Here is a 25,459-nt window from a genome sequence, read left to right on the forward strand (position 1 = left end):
TTTGCACAGTCGAGGAGCGTGTCAGGATACATTTCACTGCGTGTTGTACTTGTAGAACTGTGCATGTGACAAATAAGGAATCTTGAATGCTAACGCCTACCTTCCTGCCATTTCCAACTTTCCAGCCCCTGAATTTGGACACAGCCATGATAAAAATGCCTCCCCATCATTGACTGGTTCATCTAGAGGCCCTATATTGAGAAACATTCCTTAAACCGGTGTAAACAGATTCCTGGTCAGTGACTGCACCCAGGAGCTTTAGCTCGCCGAGCCTCAGGTGATCTCAGGACGTCACATGAGAGGGTGAGGCCTTGTCTCGCTGTGACTTCATCCCCTTTCCCCAGTGACATAATGACCCACGCCCTTTTTTCCACACCATGGCTCATGTGATGACTCACATGATCAATAGTGTGTCAGTGATCCCTCAGAACCAAAGATATCAGTCATCATATCAGTGGAATAATCTAACGCAGTCAGCCATGACCTTATTCCTGTTTAATAATGTTTTCATTTTGATCTTTGCTCCATAACAGAAATAAAAACAGCTGTGAGGACAAACATGGTGCACTTTATTCACCCTTTATTTTTAATAAGTATTATAGAGATGACGTTCCTCCATCACTGGCACATCTGTATTCCAACCTATTTTTTGACTTTTATTTTTATCAGATTGTGTGAAACTGGCCTGATATTGTTTATAAAGAGATCCAAGAAAAGTCATAGTACCTCCACACTAGATGTAATTCTGCTCCAACACAGCGTTCCCACAGAGGCATCGGCCTTCAAGCCCCGTGAACTACATTTCTGTTGCTGCTGCTTACAAACGTAGAACCTTTTTACAGGCTGCTGCTTTCATCTTCAATCATTTGTGTGCTCCATTTTTAAACGATGAAGCCCCAACAAACGTAAACGGAGCCTGTAAATGAACCATAAAGGTTGTTTTTTTAAACGGACACCGAGCGAGTCTGTTCCTAAAACCCTTAGTAAGACGTACTTTCACCTGATATGACGTTAATGTCCCGTACAAAGCCTCCCATGTGTCCGTCCCTGCTTTCCTTTCTATTTCACAAAGAAAAGAAACGATAAATGAAACTCCAGAAGCTCAAAGGTGCTGTAACATCTGCGTGTTCAGTTTATTAACAAAGTCTGGTCCTGGAAGGAGAGTGCTGAAGAAGCACGAGATCATTTTCCACCACAAAACAGAGACAGGACGTGTTGTTTAGTCGTACACTCCCAGTGTTCCTAATATGTGACGATTATCAGCAACAGTCAGACATAAAAACACCAAAGTCAGCTGTACTTCACAGAGATCATCGTCTGTGTGGAGAGACGATGTGCGTACTACTCAGAGAGCTTACAGAGTATTAAAGATCAGAAAAGAGAGAATCTTGTTATTATGTCCTAACATGACAAATGTTTCTGAAATGTGTTTGTCGCATTTCTCTAAAACCACAACATGAAATAAAGAAAACGAGCGTGACTCGCTGCCGAGCCGTGAAAACACACGAACCACATATTGAGCCCCTGTCACTGAGTCCACTGTTGGACAGAAGACAGTACGGACCCGTCAGATCGCTGCAGGTGCAGGAAAGACCGAGAGCTGCAGCGTCCAGATCAAACCATCGCTCAGTCTACTCTAATACAAATGTCCTGTTCAAAATACACAAGGATGTGTCCAGAGTTCACAGCTGATTGCATACTGTATAAGCTGGTGAAGAAGTAGCTAGACCGAACATTTGAGCTCACTGGCAGCTCCACGGGAACGAGTGATCTCGGGTCGTGGACACGTGATGAGGTGTGACCCTGTGCCTCATCTCGAACGAACGAGGACCAAAACCAAGGTAACGACTGGTTTAAGATGGTGTCCTGGGTTAATGACCAAGAAAGCTGCACCTTAAGAATAAATCCACAGAATGTTTTAGCAACTAAATCATTTGGTATTCTCAAACTACAGTAAGAACCTTACTCTGTCACACCTGACAGTATTTGGGAAAAGGTTATCATTTTTCCGCTACATCCAGCACCAGCTCTGAAAACCTGCAACAGCGATGCAGACATGCTGCTGCAGGTCAACCTGAAACCACTGCAGGTGAAGAGGACAACATGACCGCCTGGATACTGTCGAACTTTTGCCAGAAACTTTGGTTCCTGGCATTCATTTAAGCTAGCGAAACATGCACAAAGACCGAGGGCACGTTTGATCACCAAGGCAAGCCTCAGCCATGGAGGCCCAAACCCAATGATGATATCGTGCCATCACACATAAAGCAGTACGCTGTAGTGCGCTGTGGTCACCTGCAGGTGGCTCAGATGGTCTCATTCTTGACCCTGTATAAAGCTGAAATGGAGCAAATCAAGCCTGTAACCCTGAAGCCAAACGTTTACCACTGACGGCTCTGTCACAGGTGTGTGCGGCCACAGTTTGTGCTTCTACAAAGAACAAGGTCACCGGCGCTTTTCTAAGGTCGCTTCATAGGAAGACAGATTGGCCACATAGTTATATAATTAATACACAAGTAAGGCTCATTACATTCAAAACTTCCAGAGTGCATACTTTTCATTGCAATACAACATAGGTTTTAATATCTGCATGTTTCATCGCCACGACTGCTGAAGCTAACGTACGGGGAAAGAAAGCACAAACAAGCCCAAACAAAGGGAAACACAGTGGTAGTGTAGTCATGGAAACAACCAACACCAACGAAACCCAGCTAGCTAAACCAACGGCAAACTAAAGCCTGGGGACCAAGGGAAACGAAATTAGATGAAAAGCACGTGTGTGCAGTACAACTGAAGGTGGTCACATGTGCTGCAGATAGAAGACAGACACTGTTTTGTATGAGAAAGTCCAGAGGGCAACACGGAGGCGGCAGGTCAGCCTGGACTCCAGACCTGCCGAAGGTGAAGATGATGAGGTATACGAGCCCGCCGGACCCAGCTCATCCTCACACACACACACACAAGCGCACACTTAGTCCATCTTCTCCTTGTGAACCAACTTGGGGGCGTCCACAAAGTCTTGGCCATTAAACAGGATGATAGTGGCTGTAATTGCACTTGCAGCACCCCAGAACATCACATAAGCCAGGGTCTCTGTCCATGTATCACCTGGAAGGCAGACAGCAGACATCTCATCATCATCATCATCATCAGGAACACTTTTTAGGCTGTTACTCTGTAAACCAAGCAGCTTCTAACGAGCTGCTTTCACGACACAGCTTTGATCCCTTCGGCCAAGTGTGCGGTTGGATTCTCACCCTGAAATGTTTTGCAGAACAAATTCAAAGCAAAGAATAAGATTATATTAATTATTAACAAATATCAGGAATATTCTTTAAGCTCGCCTTTAAAAGTACGATGCAATTAGTGCAATCTGGAAAAAGAAAGGAGGCAGCGAGAGACTTTATCCAGACAGAAATGGAACCTGAAGCTGCAGAAGTCTGGACCATATTTTACATGAAGACTGTAACTGTTGCTTCAACGTGTAGTTTGGTGACTACTTTTACTAAACAACAGCAACAAAGCTTGTGAAGCTGTTCTGGTTGAACTTAAAAAGATCTGAGATAAAGTTACCAAAATCCTGAAGATGTTCACACGAGGCCTGTTTGATACTCATATTACACAGTGGAGGGCTGACAAACACTTTCCTAAACAAGCACGACGGCTGTCTCTGATGCATAAAACTATTTGATAAGAACTGGATGTTGCACCATCAACATGCATGTTTCAGTGCTGACTGGTTGTGCTTCTTTCCAGTTGTATCGAGACACGTTGGTCCTTTAATACTGACCTATTTAAGCTCAGTATCTCTGATAAATCCACAGGCAGTAAAAAGATGGATGTAGCTAGTGTGACGTCAGCGGAGTATCATTTTGATGGTGAGTGTTTACATTGTTGCAAGCAGCTGTGACTGAGGCTGACACCAGCATGATGATGGTGTCCTTAGATCATTGGACTTTCTGTTTGTCAGGGTGCTGTTTTCCAAAAGAAGTCTTTTTGCAACCACGGGCCAGCTGTGGCTCAGGATGTGGACGACCAATCAGAGCATGAGCAGCTCAATCTCCAGCAGCTTTTGCCTGCATGTCAAAGTATGCTTGGGCATCCATGGGGGTGCCTCAGTGTCAGGTTAGAAGTGAAGGGCTTGTTGTTAAAGTGCTGCGAGTGCTTCAAAACGCCCATGCATTTACCAGAGCACACACATCACCCCTTGATAGCCATTAAAATAATGCAAGTTTGGGTCAAGCTGCATGATGAGCTGAAAACTACGTCCATCATTTATACCATCTATAGTTAAACCCTGGATTCATCTCTATAGCCTGGGAATTACACCAAGTGCTCAATGAGCTCAGTCACTCACTTCATACTGAATAAAACAAGTGCTTTAGAACTGGACAGTGCTCGTCTGTACCAAACTAAACAGGATTAAGGATCAGCAGTTGTACATACCAGCCATGAGAAGACAGACAATGCACATGGAAAATGCCACCAGCATAATGATGGGCAGCTGCAAAAATAAAAACACGAGTTAGTCACAACGTCCTGCTGCTGGTGACGACAGGACACGGTGCTGATATACTGACTGTGAGGAACTTCCAGTCCTTTTGCACACGAAGCGGAGTGGGTCCGTCCGACTCATCGACGGCAAAGTTACCCAGGAACAGGTCGATGGAGTCCTGAAACCAGCAACAACGCACATGCATAAATCTGAACGTGGCTGCATCACAGCTCATTTCTGCAACAAATAAGCCAAAGCAGAGCCGGTGAATGTGGACCCGGTTGTATTTAAGAAGGCAAGTCTGTCGTTAACCAGTGCCACCCTCCATCCACAGGGGGTGGGGCTATCTCAGCAGTCTCATGGGCGCCGTTACCAGTCTGTCACAGGGCTAACAGATAACCATTCAGACCTATGGGCAACTTAGAGTTACCAGTTAACCTGTCCCCACTAACTGCATGTCTGTGGACTGTGGGAGGAAGCTGGAGAGAACATGCTCCACACAGAAAGACCTGCTGGAGGAACTGAACTCAGGACCATCCTGCTGTGAGGCAACAGTCATTTATGTGTTTCCATAGAGAACGTTCTGCTCGTCTCCTCTGAACTTCGGCTTCAGAGTAGAGATGGACCGATCCGATATTACGTATCGGTATCGGTCTGATACTGACGTAAATGACTGGATCGGATATCGGAGAGAAATAAAAAATGTAATCCGATCCATTAAATATCAAAAAAGCACCTCACAAAACTACACGGCGTAACTCTGCTCATAACCGTAGCACGTCGCAGCAGTGTGGTCACGTGATAGAGCGGCTGTGTGTTTGTAGCCTCGCTACCAAACCGGCATTTCATCTCTGAGGAAGTGATCCCAGAGAGAAGTAAAGCAAGTGTGTAAGTTCATCTCTGAATGTTTGTAAAGCATTCCAGCGTTAAGCTTAACAACCGATATATGGAGCGACTGCCTCTCTCTCTCTCCTGCTGCTACTTCAATCATGAAACTGATCAATGATCAGCTGATCGTCTCTCTTCTTTGTTTTTGCGCCAGAAAGAGGAAACCAGCGGCTGAACAACAGCAGCACGTTTAAGCTTGACTGTTGTTTATTTAATATTACTTTCTACACCAGGATCTTTTTCTACAGCTGACGGCTGTAACTGTGCAGGGGCGGATCTAGCAAAGTTTAGCCAGGGGGGCCGATAGGGCATTAACAGGGAAAGGGCACAAAGACATACTTTTCTTTCTTATTCTCATTTACAATGTCGAGCTTTTAATAAATAATTATCTGACACCCAAAGTTTTAATCTGATGTAAAATATATAGAAGTCCATTACTGTATATAGTAACTGTTAAGTCTAATATACCCTAGTAAGCTATAGTACTTTTTCCTTTGGGAACCATCTGTGCAGTCTGCAGTTCTGTTGAAGAAAGATGTTGAATCTGTTTAATTATTCTTGAAAAATAATTGATTTCTGTGCATTTTTTTTTTTACATGTGCATTAAATTAAAGTTGATTACATCGATTAAGCATCATGAGGTGGAGGGCGGGGGTGGTTCCCTATTTTTTCTTTTGCTGGGAGTTTGCAGCCCTGTTAGTTAGGTTGTTTAATATTTCTGGTAAGTACTCTTTAAAATACCAGAGTAGGGAGGATGTTGCAGGTTTAAGTTTATTAGCTTGATCAGTTTTGCTGAACTATGAAATATTTTGGGTGCAGTGTGTTTTTTTTACATACAGGTATAACAGAATAGCTTTAGTGTTGTTGTTTAGTTAAACTTGAGTATGAACTTATACAAAATGCAGCAAGATATTAAAAAACAGTTTTATTGATTTAAAAAAAAAAAACAACACTATATCGGATTCATATCGGTATCGGCCGATATCCAAATTTATGATATTGGTGTCGGACATAAAAAAGTGGTATCGTGCCATCTCTAAGTTCAGAGTTAGCGATGTCTCAGATGATGCCTTAGACCGTTAATATTCGACACAGAGTCCAAACTTTTTCAGAATCAAGACTCCAATGATCTGTTGTTCTGACACTAAACTTGTTTCTTAAGTGACAAAGTGTGTAATAGCTTTCACACCTGTCTGAATCCATCAGAGAAGTTGTTTTTGTAATAACGGATCATCGAGTTCCAGCCGTCCATCAGCAGCCCCCACCTGGTCCGCTTCCCTGTCCTGAAAGAGATGAACTCTGGTTAAACAGCAGTCATCAGAGCAGCAGAACCAAGGCTGAGTACATGCTAGTCAGTGTGGATGCTACGGTACCTTGTGAAGTCTGTTTTTAAGGCTCCAGTTCCTGCGTACTGTACAGCGCATGCATTGGCATTGTCAGCCCATGCTGGTTAGAGAGCACACACACAAAAACAACATGAGGCTACAGTTTCTACCAATCACACTGCACATGCAGCTGTGCTAACAGAGTATCCTACCGTTCTTGTAGATCTTTTCAAACTCGGCCTGCTCTTCAATGCGCTGCCCCACATTCAGAACCCCCATCCTCTGTGGAGACACAGCAACAACACCTGTGCGACTCTTCTGAAACTGCACCTTCCCAAACTGGCCAAGTCCACCAGCTTATTTCATGTACATACAGTCTGCTCTCTACGCTAAAACCATTACAAACCAACGGGGCAGACGTGCGAGCGTAGCACCGTCCTGCACTGCAGCATTACACCACACAGTACGACTGGCAGCTGTGACCTTAAATACCTGGAGCTGAGACTGCAGCGAGCGGCGAGCCAGCAGGCTCTGGATGACGTTGGTCCTGTCCAGGCAGTCCATGCAGTTACTGCGGAATACGCCTTTCTGCTGGGCCACCGTCTTTCCCTCCGAGTTCACCATGAAGTACCTACACACGCACACGCACGTCATCACAGCGAACTGCTCGACATTAGCAAAGAGCAGCTGCTCATTTTGTTACCCGTATTCCTCTTGCTTGTCAGCAACAGCATCCACTAGGATCTGGAGACGGTCCCACCTCATGTGGCTGCACTCTTTGTGGAAGTCGAAGGCTATGTATCTGTGGACAGGAGTGGGTCACACTGTAGATTATAAAGGAGACAACTGGAGGGCAGACTGCTACAAAACAAAACGAAGACTAAATCTTTGAAAGCTTGTCACAGCACACCGACTGAAAAGTAGGGGTGGGGAAAAAAATGATACTGTGTAGTATCGTGATATTTTGTTTGCTAATAATGTATCGATGCAGGGACAGCAGAAATCGATATTTTGTTACAAAAAAGGTTTTTGTGCTCTGACTTCAGAGCATGTTGATCCTTTTTCTGAGCAAGAATCCTGACATTCCTTCACTGTCCAAATGTGTTTAACTTGTTTTTGGCAGCAATAAACATGACAGTTTACTTATTTTAATTTATGTTTTATTTTAATTAAGTTTAAAACTTTTTTATTTAATGTAAAATTATATTTTGTTTTAATTTACTTTCAAATTCTTCAGTTGCTGAAGGGGCTGCATAGTTTTCATATTGCATAGTTCAGAATAGCTGTAATTGTACCAGATGGTTGCATTCAGTTAAGTTGGACTAGACTGTAATACAAACCGTTCAGTTTGTCAACAATAAAACTGAAATGAGAGAAAGACTGAGTGTGAGACTTTGATATTAGATAAAATTAATATTGATAAAGTTTACCTTTATGTACAGAATCTGAATACTGCAAAATATTTAAAAAAAAAAATCTCAATAATATCGTATCGTGCGTTAAGTATTGTGATAATATCGTATCGTGCGTTAAGTATTGTGATAATATCGTATCGTGGGATGTATGGTGATTCCCACCTCTACTGAAAAGGTTTGTAGAACAACTAAAACTGATGCAGCACCAGTGTCGTTAATCAATAAAACAATAGTTTATCAAACACTTTTGATGAGGAAGGTCAAACTGCTGAACCTGGTTGATTAAGCCAACGGCGACTCAGTGACCAGTAAAAACACAGGGTGACACTTACTTGAGCATATCATTATTCATGCCAGACACCATCCTATCAAAGGCCTGCTCCAGTGGCTTCTCTGAGCCCTTCTGATTCACCTGAGCAGGAAGAAGACGAACAGACTGGTCAGACTGGTCTCCTGAGTGCTTCTGTTTACCAGTAAGAGACTAAGGAAAGGAGGACGGCTCACCAGGTTCAGAATCGTTTGCTTCCCATAGATGAGGAGCTGAGAGTCGAAATGCCTCTGGAAGCCGTCCATCTGTACAACATTTCCATTACGTTAGCATAAGATTTCCATTTCACGTGATTGAAACGAACACGTGGATGTGCAGAAAGATCAGCTTACATGATTTGTGGTTTTGCTGATTATAGGTTTGGGTTTGTATCTGAGGTTGGGTCTCTGACTCCAGTAAAAGGGCATCGAGCCTCGTGTCTGGTTGTTTCAAAGAAAAAGAAAAAACGCTGTGAAATACCATCCGTTCTCATCAGCTGGTCCTCAGCAGGGTCGCAGGGGGCGGGACTCTGCCCCAGCCGCCATAGGAGGCAGCACAGAGTGTGACGCAGGGCTAACACATCTAATAAATGATCCTCGATGCAAACAGTAAAAACATCGCTGATATGATGAACCCTGAAACTTACCTGCACAAATGAAGCCTTTGCTCCCTCATACAAAACGATCTGCTCACTCTCCACAAAGTTGGCAGCATGGCCTTCAGAGTCGATGCCTGTGGACACACACACCGTCGGTCAGCAGCCACACTCAGGAGCACCGTCTGCTGCTGCACGGTGCAGCATGGTGATACTGCCACACAGCAGGGCACACAGGGTGCCCTTCATTACTGTCTGCCGCTCAGTACAGACTGTTACACTGGTCACATTAGTTTGAAACAATGAGGTCAGGAGGTATGTGCAAGTAATCCCTATGAGCTCAAGCCCAGGGTTTAGGCTGGACAAAGGTTCCATTCTTCATACTGACAGTTTATAAGGAACAGCCAAGCAGCTAACATTAGACAGAGGATGATGCGCCAGTGCTCAGTACGTGACAAAGAAGGATTAGTTTGAACTGGTTATGCAAAGCCCCTCTAGGTCACCCAGCGAATAAAATGATGGGTGTGAAAATTAGCAGAACAGCTGCTCTTTAAGAAAAGTCTCAGCTCCGAGGCTTTTACCTCTCACGTAGTATCTGACGCCAGCCCGGAAGCAGCTTCTCCTCGATATGAGGATCCACTCAAAGATCTTCCCGTTTATACGGCACGGTTTCATGACGATGACTGAACCGGGTCGGTCAAAGAAAAAAGGCTTCGCTTACGATTTTATGAAGAAAGAAAAAAAAACTTTCACATTCAGTGCAAAGGATACATCCATGGATGACGGGAAGGGCAAACTTGTGAAGCTATGGAGAGACAGTGAAGGTCAGTAATTAAGCACAACAAGTACAAACACATGCATCAGTGTAAGTGAGGCTCAGGTCACCTCGGGCTGCCCAGCCAGCTCCCTCAGCAGGTTCCCGTTCCACACAAACCTCTGATCAGCCTGAAAATAACCACAAGCATCAACACATGACACTGAGGAAGACTTTACACTAATGTTGCATTTAAGTTGGACACAAATGTCAAATTAAGGATGTGCGATTTAAAAATAACTAAAATGCTACTGTGAACACTTGACCGATAAATAAAAACCTCGAGCAATAAATACAGCAAAACACAAAAGATTTTATTTTGAGAAGTATTCTTTCAGCTGCTCCCTTTAGCTCCTCCCATCCCAGCACGCTCCTGTCACTCCACCCTTCACTGCATCCACGAACCTCCTCTGAGGTCTTCCTCTGTTCCTCCTGCCTGGCAGCTGCATCTTCATCCTCCTTCGTCCCATATATCCGCCATCACAGCAGGTTGTAAACCTTCCCTTTCACACACCACCCCGACACCAGACTTCAGCCGCTCCACCCTGCCTGCACCCTGTTCTTCACCTCTCTTGTGCACCACCTGTTACAGTGGATAGTGTCACAGGTATTTAAACTCACCTGCCTTCACTACCACTGCTCCTTGCATGTTCACTCACACACTGTCACGCTCATTTTATCTCCACCTCACCTGCTCGCTCAGAGCAAACGCCACGTCTGCAGAGCTGCGTCTCAGCTTGAAGCTGCACTTACCTCTCTTATTAACCATACCAGAGCCTTCATATTGTCCACTAGACCAGTTCAAAGTCACCTGTCTGTGTTACACTGAGTGCATCGGCTGCTAACAGCTATTAAGACCACATGTTTCACCCTCTCAAGCAGACTCATCTCCTGGAAGTCAGGGCTGGTGTTGGCGAGCCGCTGCAGCGTGTGCGTCAGGTCGAAGTCGGTGCAGAAGTAGAAGCCGTCCGTGGTCAGCACATTGTTCAGCATAGAGAGGAAGGTCTTATTCTCCTGAGACTAGGAAAGGAAAGACGTTTAGATGGCAGGAAAGCTCATGACAGGTCACTTTGCTGCATGTCACAAATTCTACATTGTTAGGCGATTCACCAGCCAAACGCGACAGTCTGTCAGGTACGGACATTTCAGCTCTGTTTTAAAAACAGCACGCACATCTGTCTCTTACAGGTCGGGTCATCGAATCAGGCTCTGCTTTAGCCTGACGGCGTTCGGGGCGCCTCCAGTTTAGCTTTTCTGAATCGCTGCATCACAGCTGGGCTGATGTCAGAGCAAAACTACTTACGGAAACAAAGAGTGTTACTGGCTTACCACCGTCTGTCCCTGTTGCTATTCCTACACTGACTAACAAAGTTTATTGGTGTCGTTTCAGAACACGGTGTCCTATTAAAATGAGCAGACTACGGCGACAGCAGCACGGGCTGCGCTACCAGCCGTGTGTGCGGATTAATCTCACACAGAGCGAGTGAGCACGCACCGAAGAAAAACACAACAAAAGAAACACAGAACATGCTAAATGTTTGCTGCACACGAGCGTACAGCGTATGCTTTTTAATGAGCTTTTCTCTTTTTTCCATAAATGTTTTCTTGCCACAGCACGTTTGAATTTCCTTCGGGATCAGTGATCCATTCTTACCGACCTGTATCTCAGACAGATGCAGCACCGTCTTCTTATAAGAGATCACGTCAAAGTCCGCAGCCTTCCACACAGCGTGGCCCAGAAGGCTGCCGACATTTCTCTTCCTGGTGATGACAACGAGGTACATCCCTGCGGTGGAAGCAGAAGCGTTTTACTGCACAGCTTCAAAGAGCAGCTCGGACAGCAGTGATGCGCGTGTGTGCTACATACCTGCTACCAGGCGGATAGTTCCCATGATGCCACAGATAGGCCTGGTAACTGCAGAGGGAGGAACGTCCTTTTTACCTGTGACAGGAACAAAGGTTTGATTTTATTCCTCTGAATCCTCCGTCTCAGTGTCTGACATGGGCCTGCACACAAGGCTTCAGCTCACTGCAACATATTGTTCGTATTTGTGGACGAGTACACAGAAGGGCCAGCTGCTTTTGTCTGAAGAGAAAACCTCTTCATCACAAAGAAGTGACGGCCATTCGTGAAGCATCAGAGGCCTTTAAATTCACACAGAGTACACCTGTGCTGGATGCTGTACTCGAGTCACCACAACATACAAGTCCAGAGGGGTTCTACAAAGTTGACCTCAACCTTTAGAAGCAGTGTGTGTGTGTCTGTGTGTGTGTCTGTGTGTGTGTGTGTGTGTGTCTGTGTGTGTGTGCGCGTGTGTGTGTGTGTGTGTGCGCGTGTGTGTGTGTCTGTGTGTGTGCGTGTGCGTCTGTGTGTGTGTGTCTGTGTGCGCGTCTGTGTGTGTGTGTCTGTGTGCGCGTGTGTGTGTGTCTGTGTGCGCACGTGTCTGTGTGCGCGCGCGTGTCTGTGTGTCTGTGTGCGCGTGTCTGTGTGCGCGTGTCTGTGTGCGCGTGTGTCACAGTAGACGTCTACTTCCTCTGAGGACGGGCTCAGGAGTGTGACTGAGCTTAGCTTGGACAGCAGTCCTGATGTACACATGCATGCACACACAGGGCAGTAAGGCTCACCGTCTAAGCCTCTTATATCCCTGTAACAGTGACATGTAGTTACTGCATGCAGGCTAACACTCTTGAATCGTGTAAATCAGGTTGTAAACATGTATATCATGTGTCAGGACACCCAGTTTGTTATTCTCATACAGTCTGAGAATGTCAGAAAGTTCTTTAGATGTGATTAGCAAACAACGTCCAAACTGAGGCACGTCTCAACGACAGCGTCTTTGGATCATAAGCGATGCTCAGCACTTTCGAACACAGCCTACCTGTGAGGGTCATCTCGTTCGAGACCCTGTCGATTGCCAGCACAGCATCGGCACCCTCATCGCAGGCCTCGATGAAGAACTTCTCAGGGGTCGTGTGCCTGGGAGAGGGAAACGGGAGGAAAGAGGAAATTTTCAGTCGCACATGAAAATATAGCCAGGAGGTGTTTAGTCAACAATGTCAATTATTCAACAGCATGAACGGTTAATGCTGATTATACTTCAAACAATCACTCAACTACAACCAAAGATCATTGAAATGTCAAAAACGGCCCCTTTGGTCCTTTAGTGCTAGTTTTCATAGTCACATGTCCCTGGAAACACAATATTTCTGCCGTTGTCAGCTGAGAACAAACAACTTGTCTGACGTCATCTTTCACTCTACAAAGCTCCGCTGCTCGTTTTCTGTGACGGACACTTTCCTTGTCTTTAATTAAATAATGACAAACACGTTGGCAGAGGAACTCCAGCCATCTTCCTCTGAAACAAAAGCTCAACTGATACCAAAACCTACGATGCCAGGAGCACGATGTTGTGATAAACCAGTATTAAATACAAATATCAAAACTAAAGATTGATTTCATGCTGTGTATTAGGAAATGTTTCAGTGAACTTTCTAAATTGAGGCTTTTATTTAAAGCGCAGACTGTCAGAACCCACACTCTGTACGATGGAAATCTGAGAGAAGAGCACATCTGCAGTCATGTTTGCTTTGTGACCCCAGGTAGCCTCCAGAGCAGCACACAGGTTCAGACTGGACGCTGCTCCGGTTTGTTCTGAGGACAGAACAGGCCACGGTTTAAACACAGCATCTACACCTACGCACATTTAACAAAGTTTCAGGGTCACTTAATGCTGCCATAAGCAGAGATATGCTTTGTGACTGACAGTCAGTGTAAAACCAAGAACAAAGAGAAGAGACCGAATAAGGTCCCACAGCCAGGAGCCGCAGCGTGGACAACAGGCAAGTGTGAATCAGGACATGTTTGATCTGTAGTCCTTGAAAACTATGCCATCAGAAGCACAATAAGACACACACACACAATAATCAGGTGGTGAACGTGACCCCCATGGTGGAAAACACAGAAAATAGACAGAGTTTAACTGTGGGGGGGTGAACTCTGACCCCCCACCACAGTGTGGACCAAACAGGAAACGAGTTTTCAAACAGACGGTTTTGTTCTGAGGCAACTTTTTCATTTGTCAGTGTTAGAATGAGCAGTCGTGCGATGAGTAACACATGACTGCAGACTGGTCTAAATCACACTTCCAGGCCCGCAGTGCTGGGATGCATCAGGTTAAGGTGCACCCAGCACCTCTTTGTACACAGAGGCACTCCAGGGTTAAATGAAAAACTGGCATTATTGTCAATAACTGGACAATTATGTACAAATTACCGAGAAATGTTAGGTCTTTACTTTATTTGAAAAGATGCTTTGTCAAAGTTTTTGTTTGTTTTGCATTTCCCCAGTTAGATTATGCCAGTGCTCACTGTACTGGCCCAAACTCAGAGGGTCCATTTGTCTAACATGTGTGACGTACTACAGAGCTGTGCCTCATTACCTGCTCCGTGTTGGGAAAGGCTGAGGAACACCCAACACCTTCACTCGTGTAAGTAAAACACGCTGCAGGCAGAGGCAGGACCGGTAGGGCTGGGTACTTGAAATAAAGGGCTTGATCGAGGGTGTGCCGGGGCTGAGCTGTCAGCTGCCGCACGGCTAACGTCACATGTCCGCGGTTATCAGTGTTAGGCTCACTTACAGCTGAGTGACATTCACAAGTAAATATAAACCCTGCACGTCTAAAAACGCGTCGAGGAGCTGCCAGCCGTGGAGTGCCACTAAAGCCGGAGGGAGCAGCTGTGCAGCAGCTCGTTGGGTGAATGAAGCCTCCCTGAATACCAAAGGCGCCCGTCGGCGCTCTCACCCACACTCGCTGCTGCCGGCTCCACACAGCGACACTGGCTAAGTGTTCATTATGAATGAGAGTGGAGAGAAACCTGGCTGGTTCCTGCTCCGCCGGCCGAGCCTGTCAGCAAACTTCAGCCGCTGTGTCATCTACCCCACCAGCACCGCTGAGCCCCCGCAGCTGCTTCACCTCTCACGGACAGCCACTCGTCTTATGTGTCTTTAACCGGAGCTGTGAGCAGAAAAGCCGCAGACAGAAACACTACGCTGTTCCGTATGAACACTACTTACAAATTGTATCTCTCGTAGCAAGTCGCCATCTTCGCTCCTTCTACCCGACCTCAGTGACGACAGCAATGCGAGGACCTGCAGGCGTTGCCAGATACGAGGTGTAAAACACAGAGCAGGCGCGGGGCCTGAAGTGCACGTTTTTCCCGCCAAACCCAGCGAACCTGGCACCCTGAGACAGACGTGGTGATGGGTGGTACTTGTAGTTTAATCCGGTTCGGTCGCTGCAACTGTCACTGGCTGTGTGAACAATAGCCGCACGTCACATGGTTAAGGGTTAGTGGGACTTTTACACCTGAGTCTTTTTCTTCTTCGGTAAAAGTCTGCATTATGGACTACATGAATAACTTGTTTCTACTTCACGGTTTAGATTTAAGTGCACCCAGCGTGGACTAACCCACCCAGCGTGGACTAACCCACCCATCGTGATTATTTATTTGTTCGTTTTTAAGTTTATTTATTGTGTGTGTGTGTGTGTGTGTGTGTGTGTGTGTGTGTGTGTGTGTGAGAGAGAGAGAGAGAGAGGGAGAGAGATTTGGTGTATTGTTTTAATCTCGTTGCTCTCTTGTGTATGGTATTTTAAATATATCGTATCTGTGTATCATAGCTTGTTTGCACAAACTGACAGCGTTATGAAGTGTTCACATTTTCTTTGGGGCCTGACTTCCAAACAGGCATTATTCAGGCCGAAACGGGCATTTTTCGGGCCACCAAAAGTCCGGTAGCGGTGAAGGACCCGGATATATAAGCCCTGGGCGCGCTCGTGCTCAGCCTTTGGGTTCTGGCTGTGGAAGGAGGAGGAGCTGATGTTCAAGGCTTTAGCATTTAGACAGATTAACCTCTGAATTGATAATGGAGGGTTTATTCGGAGAGCTCTGTGGTCAGAGTCATGCTGCAGAGCGCGAGGGACGAGCGGCACGCGATCCGCGGGTCAGGTGCCCAGCACGTGGCCAGGAGCCTGGCCTCGTTGCGGTCCTGTTCGTTTCTGTGCAGAAAAAGTGGGGTTAGGGTAGTGAATCTGCAGAGTCTACCTCCGGAGAAGCTGTTAGGGGAAGAGTGTGAGTATTACATCAAAGGTTCTGTTTTCAGTGTCGATTTTAATTTAAATTATTAGTAGGAATGAGTAATCTTCTATTATTAATCAGATACTTTACCGTAGTTTTAGGCTATGCTGGAGTAAAGCCTTATAATCGGGCAGTATTAAAATGCTAAATTGTCCAGCTAACAGCTCATGTCCGCATCGACACAACGTGGTGCGCAGCAGGTGAAATACGCGTTTTTTCCATCTAAATTGTAATCAGTGCAAATATGTAGCAGTTAACTGGGGTAAGGTAATACCATTTTACAAAGCAAGCAAATTAGAGCAGTACATAGCAATTCTGCTGGTGAGATGCGGTTACCTGCCCTAGCACAGTGAAGCTGGTATATTTAAAAATGTATTAAAGCCTTGGAAATAAATATCGTAGGGCTCTAAGGCCTCGCTGTGAAGTAGATCTTTCTGAAGATGGACTATGGCTCTAGAACGTTTACCATATAAAAACTAAACTGACTGGAAATTGCATCCTCTGCTTTCCAGAAAGCTGCAAAGAGCAGATGCAGAACAGTGTGGAGTCTGCAGCTGCGAGCTGATGGTGAGTGTTAGAAAGATCCTCTAATGTGATGGAGGAAGTAGTATGCTGATATGATGATTCATAAGACTAGAGTCTCTGAATACACAATGAAGCTCTTTCACAGTGCACTGAACAGCATTTTACTTCTTAACATGTGAATGCTACAATCAGAGCTAGTTCTAAAACTCTCCTTTGTACTCTGCAGGCACCTCAGCATGGTTTTATCTGCTGGACATAGCTCTTCTGGGTAAGCCTGGACTCTAAACATTGTTCTGTGCCTTAATGTGGGATGATGATTGCATAGACTAGAGTCTCTGAGAAGCATGAAGTTGTTTTCACAGTGCACTGACCACAAAACCCACAGCAGCCCATTTACTGCACATTACAGACATTAAATCATGGCTGGGCTTTCTTCAGGTCTGTCCAACAAAGAACACTTAAAGCTTGTGTTTCATTGCTTTGAGTAAAGGTAGTCGTACTCAAGTATGCACTTGGTTAACCGTCTCTGAACTTTAGCACATGTAAAACATAAAAACATATTTACCATTTTAATACTTCAGATGTTTGAAACAAGTGTCCCAGTCATCTGGGACCTTACTGATAGTTTCTCACAGGGAGAAGTTGTACAGTCATGTAACAAGTCTGAAGTGTTTGCAGTAAATGGGTAAAGCATCCATACACATGGTTTCCCTGAATGTGTTCACTGGTATAAGTCAGGTGCTAATAGTGCTTTCTTTTGTCTTGTAGCTCGTCTGCACACAGCTGCTCTCTCCATGTCTGTAAGTAAGAAATGTGTTCATTTTGGGTCACCTGTGACCATACTTCATCATGAGCAGATTATACTAAGATATCGCAGCTAAGCCTGTGTATTCAAATGATCCAAGCTTGTTGAAATGGAGCTGCTGTTTCCTGAGTCTGGTCGATGATGATTCAGTTATTCGGTTCTACTGATGTTAACTGAAGTCTACTCGCAGCGCACTGAGACACTCAGACTGGAGCGCTTCCTGAATATATGGATGAGAAAGAGCTTGTGATTTCATCACTGTTATCTTGTCAGGCATGACTGTAGCAGCCCCAGCTGGATGACCTTCATGAAGAGAAAGCAGGTTGGTGTGAGTAGGTGGATTATTCAAATGATCATTGCTGCAGTATGAGATGCAGTGTGTGTGCTGTAAGTTGGAGATGTACTACACTCTGTGACAATGAGTTCCCCCACCCCCTTACATGTCTCACTCATTTTTGTCCTTTGACAGGTGTAACTGCAGAGGTGGCATTCCCAACACTGAAGAGCCTCGTCTGTCATCTGATGGAAGCATCAAGCTGGAGCAGTGCACGTCTTCCATTGCTTTAAGCAACGTGTCTTCATCTGTGTGAATGTTGAATGTGGTTTTTGTTTTGTTTTTAAACCACTGTATTTAAGGACAATAAAGGTTGACCACACAGGACCAATGGCTATTTTCTTCAGTGGGTTGATCACAGTAAACTCAGAGCAATGTGCTTTGGAAGCTAATATCAGTGGGTGACAGTTTTGCCATAAGTTCTTCTCATGCACTGATCAGATGGTTGTAACTGTATAATCCCCAAGCAGCTTTTGGGTTTACTGTCTTACACATCAGTGCAACATTTTACTTGTATAAATGTGTGAAACCTTACTGATGGGTGACTGAATGCTGTATTAAAGTGCTGCACATGCCTAAACTGGAATTAAATGTTAGTGATGTGGCAAAATTATCCAACATCATTAAACGATCTCATGCAAAGGAATAAAAGGCTGAGCTGAAAGCGGCTTGGTCACGTATTTCTACGCTGAACTGATATAAAATCGGGTGTGTCCAGAACCTGAGAAATTGTGTAGTTTGATATGTTTTACAAACATCTGCCTCCGTGAAATTGACTGACGTGCAAAGCTAATTTACACGTTGGCAACATCACTGAAGAGGACGAGTCTCACGTGATGCTGACCTTCTGACGGTAACCATGGTTTTATTTTGAAGGCTGAAAGCGACCCGGTAGTTCGTCGTCTTTGTTCTCGTAATGAGCGGGGAAACCGTTCAGGCGACCTTTTTGTGCTTGCTAGGAGTGCTCTTAGTGGTACCTGCCTTCCCTTAGCTTTAAGTGGACACGGACCTTTCTCTCCACAGTGGACATTTGAGCCACGACGTGCTGAAGCAGAGCAACTAGTCTGTTTATCGAGTTACCTCATGCTAACGAGTAGCGCTAGCTGGGTTCTGACAAAGCAGCTAACAGCGGCGAAGGTGAGCTTTTAGCTACTGACTTTTATCACTGACAGGTTTATTCACACCGAAAAATCATATGTGAGGTAAACTTTAAACAGCTCGCTCAGTGGTGAGTAACCTGTAGGGCAGCTGACCGCTGTGTTAGCAAAGCTGCACGATGTTGACGTGGAGCTGGATACCAAACTGCACGCGTAAACCAACCTTTCTACTTGTTTGAGGAGTTAACAAATGCGTTTCGAGAGGCTGAAAAAAGTTTGTTTTGTTTTTTTGTTGGGAAGGGCTGGCCAAAGAATAAGCTAACTGTTGGCTAACGCTGAGCTGAAGCTTTCGTCAACTTTCCCAGTTCCTCTGTGCTAAGGTGTCGCTGAAATACTGAAAGCACCCTCGAAGGTTGTCAGCTGAAACCAAACATGTAGACTGTTCTTCTGGACTTTAAATGGTGGAGTCTCGTTAAGAGCAGAGCCCTGTAAGTAATGTAGGGTGGGGGCGAGTGTAACCTTTTGTCTGCTGAACTGCTCGAACACACCCACAGGTGTGGCGATGACCCGAGGACGTCACGTTGCCCAGGCCTGAGGCCTCCTGAACAAGTATTTCAACTTCATAACTGCACCGACAGCGAGTGCATGCTTTTCTCTGAAGCTCGGGAAGCCAACAGGACGTGAGAACTGACGATTTTAACCGAGGTCTAACAAGCTCCGCGAGCAGACATGGCAGCTGTGGTGGGCAAAGCGTGGGGGTGGGTCCGCTCATGGGGCAGCAGCGGTGCCAGGTCAAAGGACACTAACGTTTTGACAGCTGAGCGCCAAAAGCTGCGTGGCAGTGGTGGTTGGGGCATCAAGGCTTGGATCTGGGGCTCATGGGGACGTCAGCATGAACTAAGCAGTCCAGTAGAGGAGTACTGGGAGGCACAGGAGAAGCTTCAGCCCATTAAAATTGAAGATCTGGCGGCAGGGAAGCCAGAGGCTGAAACTGTACTGGTGCCTAGGTGGTGGGATAGATATCTTCCAACTTCTTATCTGTGGCCAAGGAAAACTGAGCTAAGTGGACTACGACACAGGAAACGTGACGGTGGGACTGGAAATCCACGGGAACGTGATACTGATGGAGACTTTTCTGATTATGGAACCCCCCCTCCGTCCCCCACCCCTTCTCCCTCTCAGCTGACTTCTCCTTTTCGACTGTTTGCACACAGCTGGAACGTGGAGATTGTACCAGAGCACTACGAGATCTGCTTTAACTTCCTACGCCACTTGTTTGACCTGTTTGTTGTTGGCTTCCTGTGGACTGTGTCACCTCCTGCCAAGCTTATCCTGGAGGTGCTGGGTGTCCAGGGAGCACTGAGACTGTGGTTTCATGGTATGGCTATGTTTTTTGTCGCCACAGTTGGAATGGCAGGATTACTCTGGTTGATCCAGGAGTATCTCCTGCAGTTTGCCCTGATCTATGGCATCATTCAGGCGTTGGTGATCTCTGTCAGTGTTCGACAGAGTGTGATGCTAGGTGTTGAGGAAGAGAATGACCAGACAGGAAAGGACACTGATGACACGAGAGACACTAAGGAACACAAAGACAAGCCTGTGTCTGTCAAAGACAAGGTAAAGACAAATTAAAGGTGAGTCCATTTATTCTTGTTATATTTGTCAAAGTTATCAGATTTAATTTTATTCTGTAACATTGTGTTGTTTTTTTGTCCAGGCTTCAGAATAATACAGCTGTTTACTGAAGGCGTTTTAGTGTAGGGGCTAGCAGTTGTTACACAGTTGAACACTACGAGTCTGTGTAAGTTGATCAACTACTGTAAGAAGAAGAGAAAAATGCTCAGTGCTGTCATTGGGCATCCAACACAAACACAGCAGGGACATCCTGGATCTATTTTAACCCTGTTACCAAGTGAAACACAAAAAAACATTCTCTGAGTGGTGTGAAACCAGCTCGAAGCTCAGACCTGCTCTGGGAGGAACCACTTATTTCCCTGTCAAGATTGAGTTATTGTGTGTTGTGAGTAAGACCCACTATCAGCTGTCTGCTAGGCTTCACACAGCTTTAACAAACTTCACTGAGCGTGAACTCTGCAGCTAAGTTAACACAGCCAGAGCTGTGGTTATTTGTATGGAGTTTATCTTCTGCAAACACCTGGAGGATCAAACTACATTCACTCTGTCAGCTCGAGCAAAATAGAAAAAGGGCGCCAACTTGTTTACTTTCACTGTTAGTTGAAATAACTAAAATATGTTTGAGGCATTCTGTGACCAGTGGTAAGAAAAGCTGCTGTTGGCTGTGCAACAAAGCCTCGACACATTCAGTACAAGTTTCTCTCCCAAATGTGACGGAGTATTAGGCCCCCTTTAAGAGTAAAAATATATGTATTATTCAAAAAGTGGAGATTAAAGTCGTTGCTGTCACAGGCACCAAAATAGCATTTCAAGATTAATCTCAAGCTTCTGACTTTATTCTCAATGTGACCCTAATGTTGCCTCATAGTTAAGTCTAACTGTGAAGCACCGATTAGCTGAGATAGTTAGAGCTGGAAAACTAACTTTAACAAACATTAGATGATGTCAGCTGTGCATTGTGTCACACACTTATTACAAGCTTAAAAAAAAAAGTTCAAATCCAGCATTGAGGCTCTTTATGTTTTTTAGGGGCCGATCGTGGCTCAAGAGTTGGGAGTTCGCCTTGTAATTGGAAGGTTGCCGGTGCGAGCCCCGGCTCCGACAGTCTCGGTCGTTGTGTCCTTGGGCGAGACGCTTCACCCGTTGCCTACTGGTGGTGGTCAGAGGGCCCGGTGGCGCCAGTGTCCGGCAGCCTCGCCTCTGTCAGTGCGCCCCAGGGTGGCTGTGGCTACAATGTAGCTGCCATCACCAGTGTGTGGATGTGTGGATGACTGGATGTAGTGTAAAGCGCTTTGGGGTCCTTAGGGACTAGTAAAGCGCTATACAAATACAGGCTATTTACCATTTTATGCTGCACTGAGGGGTTTCTGTCTTCTACTCTGAGATCAACATTGGGCCTGAATTGGGCTACTGCACATGCTCACATCCAAGCATTTCAATCCAAGTCGGGAAAGCTGACGGAGTTTACAATGTGTGAAGATAATGAATAACTCGAGACTACGTGAAAAAATGATGGAACTGAAGTTTGCTTTACTTAATAATTTTACATTGGTTATGTCCTCATGTTGGGAGCTGCCTTTAGGATGATTGTTGATTAAATGATTGAATTGGGATTAGTGGATGTTCTACTTCCTGAGTGTATCTGCCAGTCTGTGCTGTGTGTGACCAGCCAAAACAAACCACCGAGCTGCAGCAGTAATCAGGAGGAGACGTACAACAAGCTGAAGAGGCTTTTCTAAAATAAGCCCGTGCTACCTCCACAGTCTAGCCCTGAAAACATACATGGGCAAATGCTCAGTGGAGCAGTTATTACTGAGAGTTCATTCAGTGAGGAAGAGGTTGCATAACAGCGACTATGGATTGCATCCAAAGGGAAAAAAAACTACTTTAATAAACTTTTCAGTTTATTAAAAAATGAATATTAGTTAAAGAACATGAGATGAAATCGAATAAATACTGGGAGTGCATTCTTTGATCAGAACAGACCAAGATGAACTTACTGATGTTAACAATGAATGTGTCGTCTCCACAGTCGAAGTACTCAGGGGGAGATGACAGATATAAATTACACCAGTGGATGTACCAAAATAATCTGACAAAAGCTCTCCCGGGAATACTCCAGCGTGATGATCCAAAGCACACTGACAAAATCATAGCGTTTCTAAAGGAGAAAGTGGCCTCAAATTCATTACTACACATTTGGATCATTTTAAAGAGTTAAAGCAACACAAAGCCCTGCGTTAAAGAGCACGCAGACATTTTTGTTGCATAGATTGATTCATGTAGAAAAGGTTTACATTCCACAAAAGAACAACTACCCGTCTGCATAGAGCTGTTTTTCTGTCTCTTGTATGGAATTCAGTAAGTAATTGACTTGTTCATGGACACTGAATTACCCTCAAAAGGCAGGTGTGCAAGCGCCTGCTGAAAGTGACTCTGAAGGCCTGCGTTAGCAGCTGGGCCTGAGAATCCTCACTGATTTTATAACTGATTCCATTTGATTACATTTTGACACAGTCGGAAATATTAAAATTCTGCTCATCAGTACATATCTACATTTTTATATCTATGTATAAAAACAAAGACTTGATCAGAGGTGTGAGCATCACAGCAGATGCCTTTCTGTCAAAGTAACTGAGGATAAAACACAGTCGGGTGAACGATCCACGCTGCGTGTTTCTTTGTGTGGAGTCCGTTTACCTGCTCTCATTTACTGTTTTAGCTGTTTGCTGGTTGTTTAAATACTTTAATGAGCTTTAAGCTGAGATTCTGTCGTTTGTAATTAAACATTTATATTTAAAAATTGATTCAGGATTTAATGAATCAATATCACTTTATTCAAGCTGAAATCGTTAAACCCTGCCCTACTTGCAGCCTATTGGTGATTTAACTACATGTTTTTATGTGAACCAAAAGTGTGTTACTCTGTATTTAATGTGCCTTATGTATTGTATCTTTATTTCAGACATATACAGAAAAAAAACAATATATATACACACACAAGTACACATACTTGCATTTACAAAAATGAATATATATGTAAATACACACACGTATGTGCTCAGATAAAACAAAATAAATAAAATAAGTCTAAATGACATGAAATGACAATTATTAAGTCTGAAATGGAAGAAGTATAACATACCTATTAATCCCTACCCCATGCTCAACCTTCTATTGAATCCCACACACAATAAACAAGGAGAACATGTATAAACATAGCTACAGTGATAGATACAATTTAGCATAGTTATATACACACAATGGGTGATCAACTTGACCAGTTTCATATTCTTCCAAATGTTATGTTGTTTTGTGTGAGACATACGTTTAAACATTTGCTATTGAGACCATGTATCCCCCCCAAGTAGGAAGGCCTCCAAAGGGAGGAATAAACTCCAACAAAGGAAGAACATCATCAGCTTATGTTTACTGTGAGATGGCAAAGTACATGCGCCTGTTTCACAAAGCAGGTTTAGCAAACTTTCATGTTTGACGAGATACAGATCTTTGACATGTTTGGCTCATGCCCGGTCTTGAATAAAGCAAAGTAAAATAAAAGCATGCACTATAAGAAGCATTTTAAATCTTACTTTGGGGAAAAGACATCTAACTTTTTAAGTGTCTTTATCAGATTTGACTGTACTTCTCAACATGTCGTTTTTATGTCCCACTGACAGAAGTAAAAGTACCAGCATTCTGCTCATTCATTTAGATTGGAACTTCAAATTAAATTCCCAAATAACTGCCAACATTATGCAACAGTGATAAGCAGTGGTAGCATTGACAAGGCCTTTGGTTTAACTTTCACCTCTGAGATGGAAACATGTTCAGTTGTAGAAGAGCTGAACAGGACACTGGTGAGACTGTCACTAGCAGTTCCACCAAATGTGCCTCTGCTGGTGAAAACTGCATCGGGTCTTTTGTTTTTCATGGAAGCCACGTCAGGCTGCACAGAGCACATGAGGAGAGTATGAGTTAGACACTGGAACAACAAAGAGAAGCTCTTAACTTTTCAAAATAAAAGACCCATACAGACTAAAGACTATGCTTCCTAAACACTGCTGGCTTGATTTTTGTTTTGGGGGATCTGACTGACAGTATAACAGTGTCTCCAGTGTCCACAGAGCCAGTGTTGGAAAGAAATGTTGCACGCTATGAAGAAATCTTAGTTGTCACTGTCCTGCATTTGTAGGCTGAAAACACTTGTTGTGTATCAGACTGATTGTTTTAGATTTCATTATTTCTAAAGACGTGAACTGAGAGCTCGGAAAAGGAAGTTGTTTTAACCAAACTGACAGCAGGGTGGTTTCAGAGGCAGTTTCCTTAGGTTGGCTCTGTTTTTGGGACAAATCTCACGTGTTTTCTTCACAGTTAACAGGATTTTATTAAACCTGTGCTCTTGAACAGAGTTTAGTTTTTGGTAGTTTTAAAACAGGCAACAACCACCGTGTTACAGTTAACTCTAATTGTTGAGCTATACCAGGCAGCATGCACACACATGCAGTGATCGCTGTAGTCTCCTGATCGTCTGTTTATTTGGTGTGTGTCTTCCACAGGTGGAGAGAATTTGCTGGCACCACCAGTACTCCAGCTGTATCACACCTCCTCCAGCCCTCTGACGTCACAGCGGTGGGACTGAGACTGTGGACTGCAGCGTGTGTTCTGCAGCGTAACTTAAGAATTGTATTGCACATTAATTTCATATTCAGAGAAATGATACTTGTGGCACTTTATGTCCAGCACTACAGATCTGCATCTGTGTTCAGTTGATCTCACTGATAACTGTTGTAATCTACACCAGAAGAGCTCATGAATGTTCAGAGAATGCTTAAGTGAAAGGGGAAATCGCCAGCAGGTACCCGTTTCTGTTTTCTTCTTGTTTGTGGGACTACTCTTCCCATGAGACAGTCACTTGATTTGAGACCAGCCGATTGCCTCCAGTGCGTTGTGTTGGTGAGTAGAACAGCAAATCTTAGAGAGGACAGATGCAGCATTTATGAAGAGAGCCTCACTGAGACACTTTAGGTGAAGCAGAAATATCTTTGGGTCTCTTAAACACAGCGAGGAGCAGGAATAAACTCTGAAC

General features: G+C 44.6%; 2 protein-coding genes and 1 non-coding gene across 8 annotated transcripts; 2 read left to right on the top strand and 1 right to left on the bottom strand.

The window, feature by feature from the left end:
* Nucleotides 1-1,109: 1,109 nt before the first annotated feature.
* On the bottom strand, nucleotides 1,110-15,148 carry sacm1la (SAC1 like phosphatidylinositide phosphatase a). 3 transcript variants are annotated; one of them, XR_014917396.1, is made up of 21 exons: nucleotides 14,914-15,148; nucleotides 12,719-12,816; nucleotides 11,707-11,781; nucleotides 11,498-11,625; nucleotides 10,710-10,859; nucleotides 9,911-9,970; nucleotides 9,797-9,830; nucleotides 9,607-9,708; nucleotides 9,077-9,162; nucleotides 8,784-8,870; nucleotides 8,628-8,696; nucleotides 8,456-8,535; nucleotides 7,412-7,510; nucleotides 7,201-7,339; nucleotides 6,921-6,990; nucleotides 6,757-6,829; nucleotides 6,573-6,666; nucleotides 4,581-4,673; nucleotides 4,447-4,504; nucleotides 2,075-3,108; nucleotides 1,110-2,037 (listed from the first exon to the last, which is right to left on the bottom strand). XR_014917396.1 is itself a non-coding variant. In XM_085445495.1 (20 exons), the coding sequence occupies exons 1-20, from the start codon at nucleotides 14,940-14,942 to the stop codon at nucleotides 2,972-2,974; spliced, it is 1,761 nt and encodes a 586-aa protein (XP_085301621.1). In that variant the 5' UTR covers nucleotides 14,943-15,148; the 3' UTR covers nucleotides 1,110-2,971. The 3 variants fall into 3 exon arrangements, 2 of the variants coding, with proteins under 2 accessions (XP_085301621.1, XP_085301622.1); XM_085445495.1 differs by having other exon boundaries at nucleotides 1,110-3,108; XM_085445496.1 differs by lacking the exon at nucleotides 14,914-15,148 and adding an exon at nucleotides 14,715-14,873 and having other exon boundaries at nucleotides 1,110-3,108.
* A 279-nt stretch (nucleotides 15,149-15,427) lies between these two features.
* lg22h6orf47 (linkage group 22 C6orf47 homolog) lies at nucleotides 15,428-25,457 on the top strand. 4 transcript variants are annotated; one of them, XR_014917398.1, is made up of 7 exons: nucleotides 15,428-15,968; nucleotides 16,487-16,541; nucleotides 16,726-16,767; nucleotides 17,268-17,299; nucleotides 17,578-17,626; nucleotides 17,774-18,775; nucleotides 24,930-25,457. XR_014917398.1 is itself a non-coding variant. In XM_085445497.1 (2 exons), exon 1 carries the CDS (start codon nucleotides 19,465-19,467, stop codon nucleotides 20,365-20,367), a length of 903 nt encoding a protein of 300 aa, XP_085301623.1. In that variant the 5' UTR covers nucleotides 18,464-19,464; the 3' UTR covers nucleotides 20,368-20,369; nucleotides 24,930-25,457. The 4 variants fall into 4 exon arrangements, 1 of the variants encoding a protein (XP_085301623.1); XR_014917397.1 differs by lacking the exon at nucleotides 24,930-25,457 and adding an exon at nucleotides 20,141-20,205; XR_014917399.1 differs by lacking the exons at nucleotides 17,578-17,626; nucleotides 17,774-18,775; nucleotides 24,930-25,457 and adding an exon at nucleotides 17,495-17,571 and having other exon boundaries at nucleotides 15,459-15,968.
* LOC146683835 (small nucleolar RNA SNORD52) lies at nucleotides 16,806-16,872 on the top strand. Its single transcript, XR_014917780.1, has one exon. It is a non-coding gene; the product is annotated as a small nucleolar RNA SNORD52 (small nucleolar RNA).
* Nucleotides 25,458-25,459: the final 2 nt, after the last annotated feature.

This window comes from Copadichromis virginalis, linkage group LG22 (assembly GCF_057382275.1).
Source record: "Copadichromis virginalis isolate Kocher_CV1m ecotype Utaka linkage group LG22, C_Virginalis_male_GT1.1, whole genome shotgun sequence".
NCBI lineage: Eukaryota > Metazoa > Chordata > Actinopteri > Cichliformes > Cichlidae > Copadichromis > Copadichromis virginalis.

Coding starts and splice junctions, on each gene's coding strand:
- sacm1la (XM_085445495.1), bottom strand. CDS start 14,942: ATGGCGACTTGCTACGAGAGATACAATTT. Junction 9,971..10,709: donor AGATGAGTCTGCTTGAGAGG/GTGAAACATGTG, acceptor GGTTATTTTCAG/GCTGATCAGAGGTTTGTGTG. Junction 9,831..9,910: donor AGCTGGCTGGGCAGCCCGAG/GTGACCTGAGCC, acceptor GTCTCTCCATAG/CTTCACAAGTTTGCCCTTCC.
- lg22h6orf47 (XM_085445497.1), top strand. CDS start 19,465: ATGGCAGCTGTGGTGGGCAAAGCGTGGGGGTGGGTCCGCTCATGGGGC.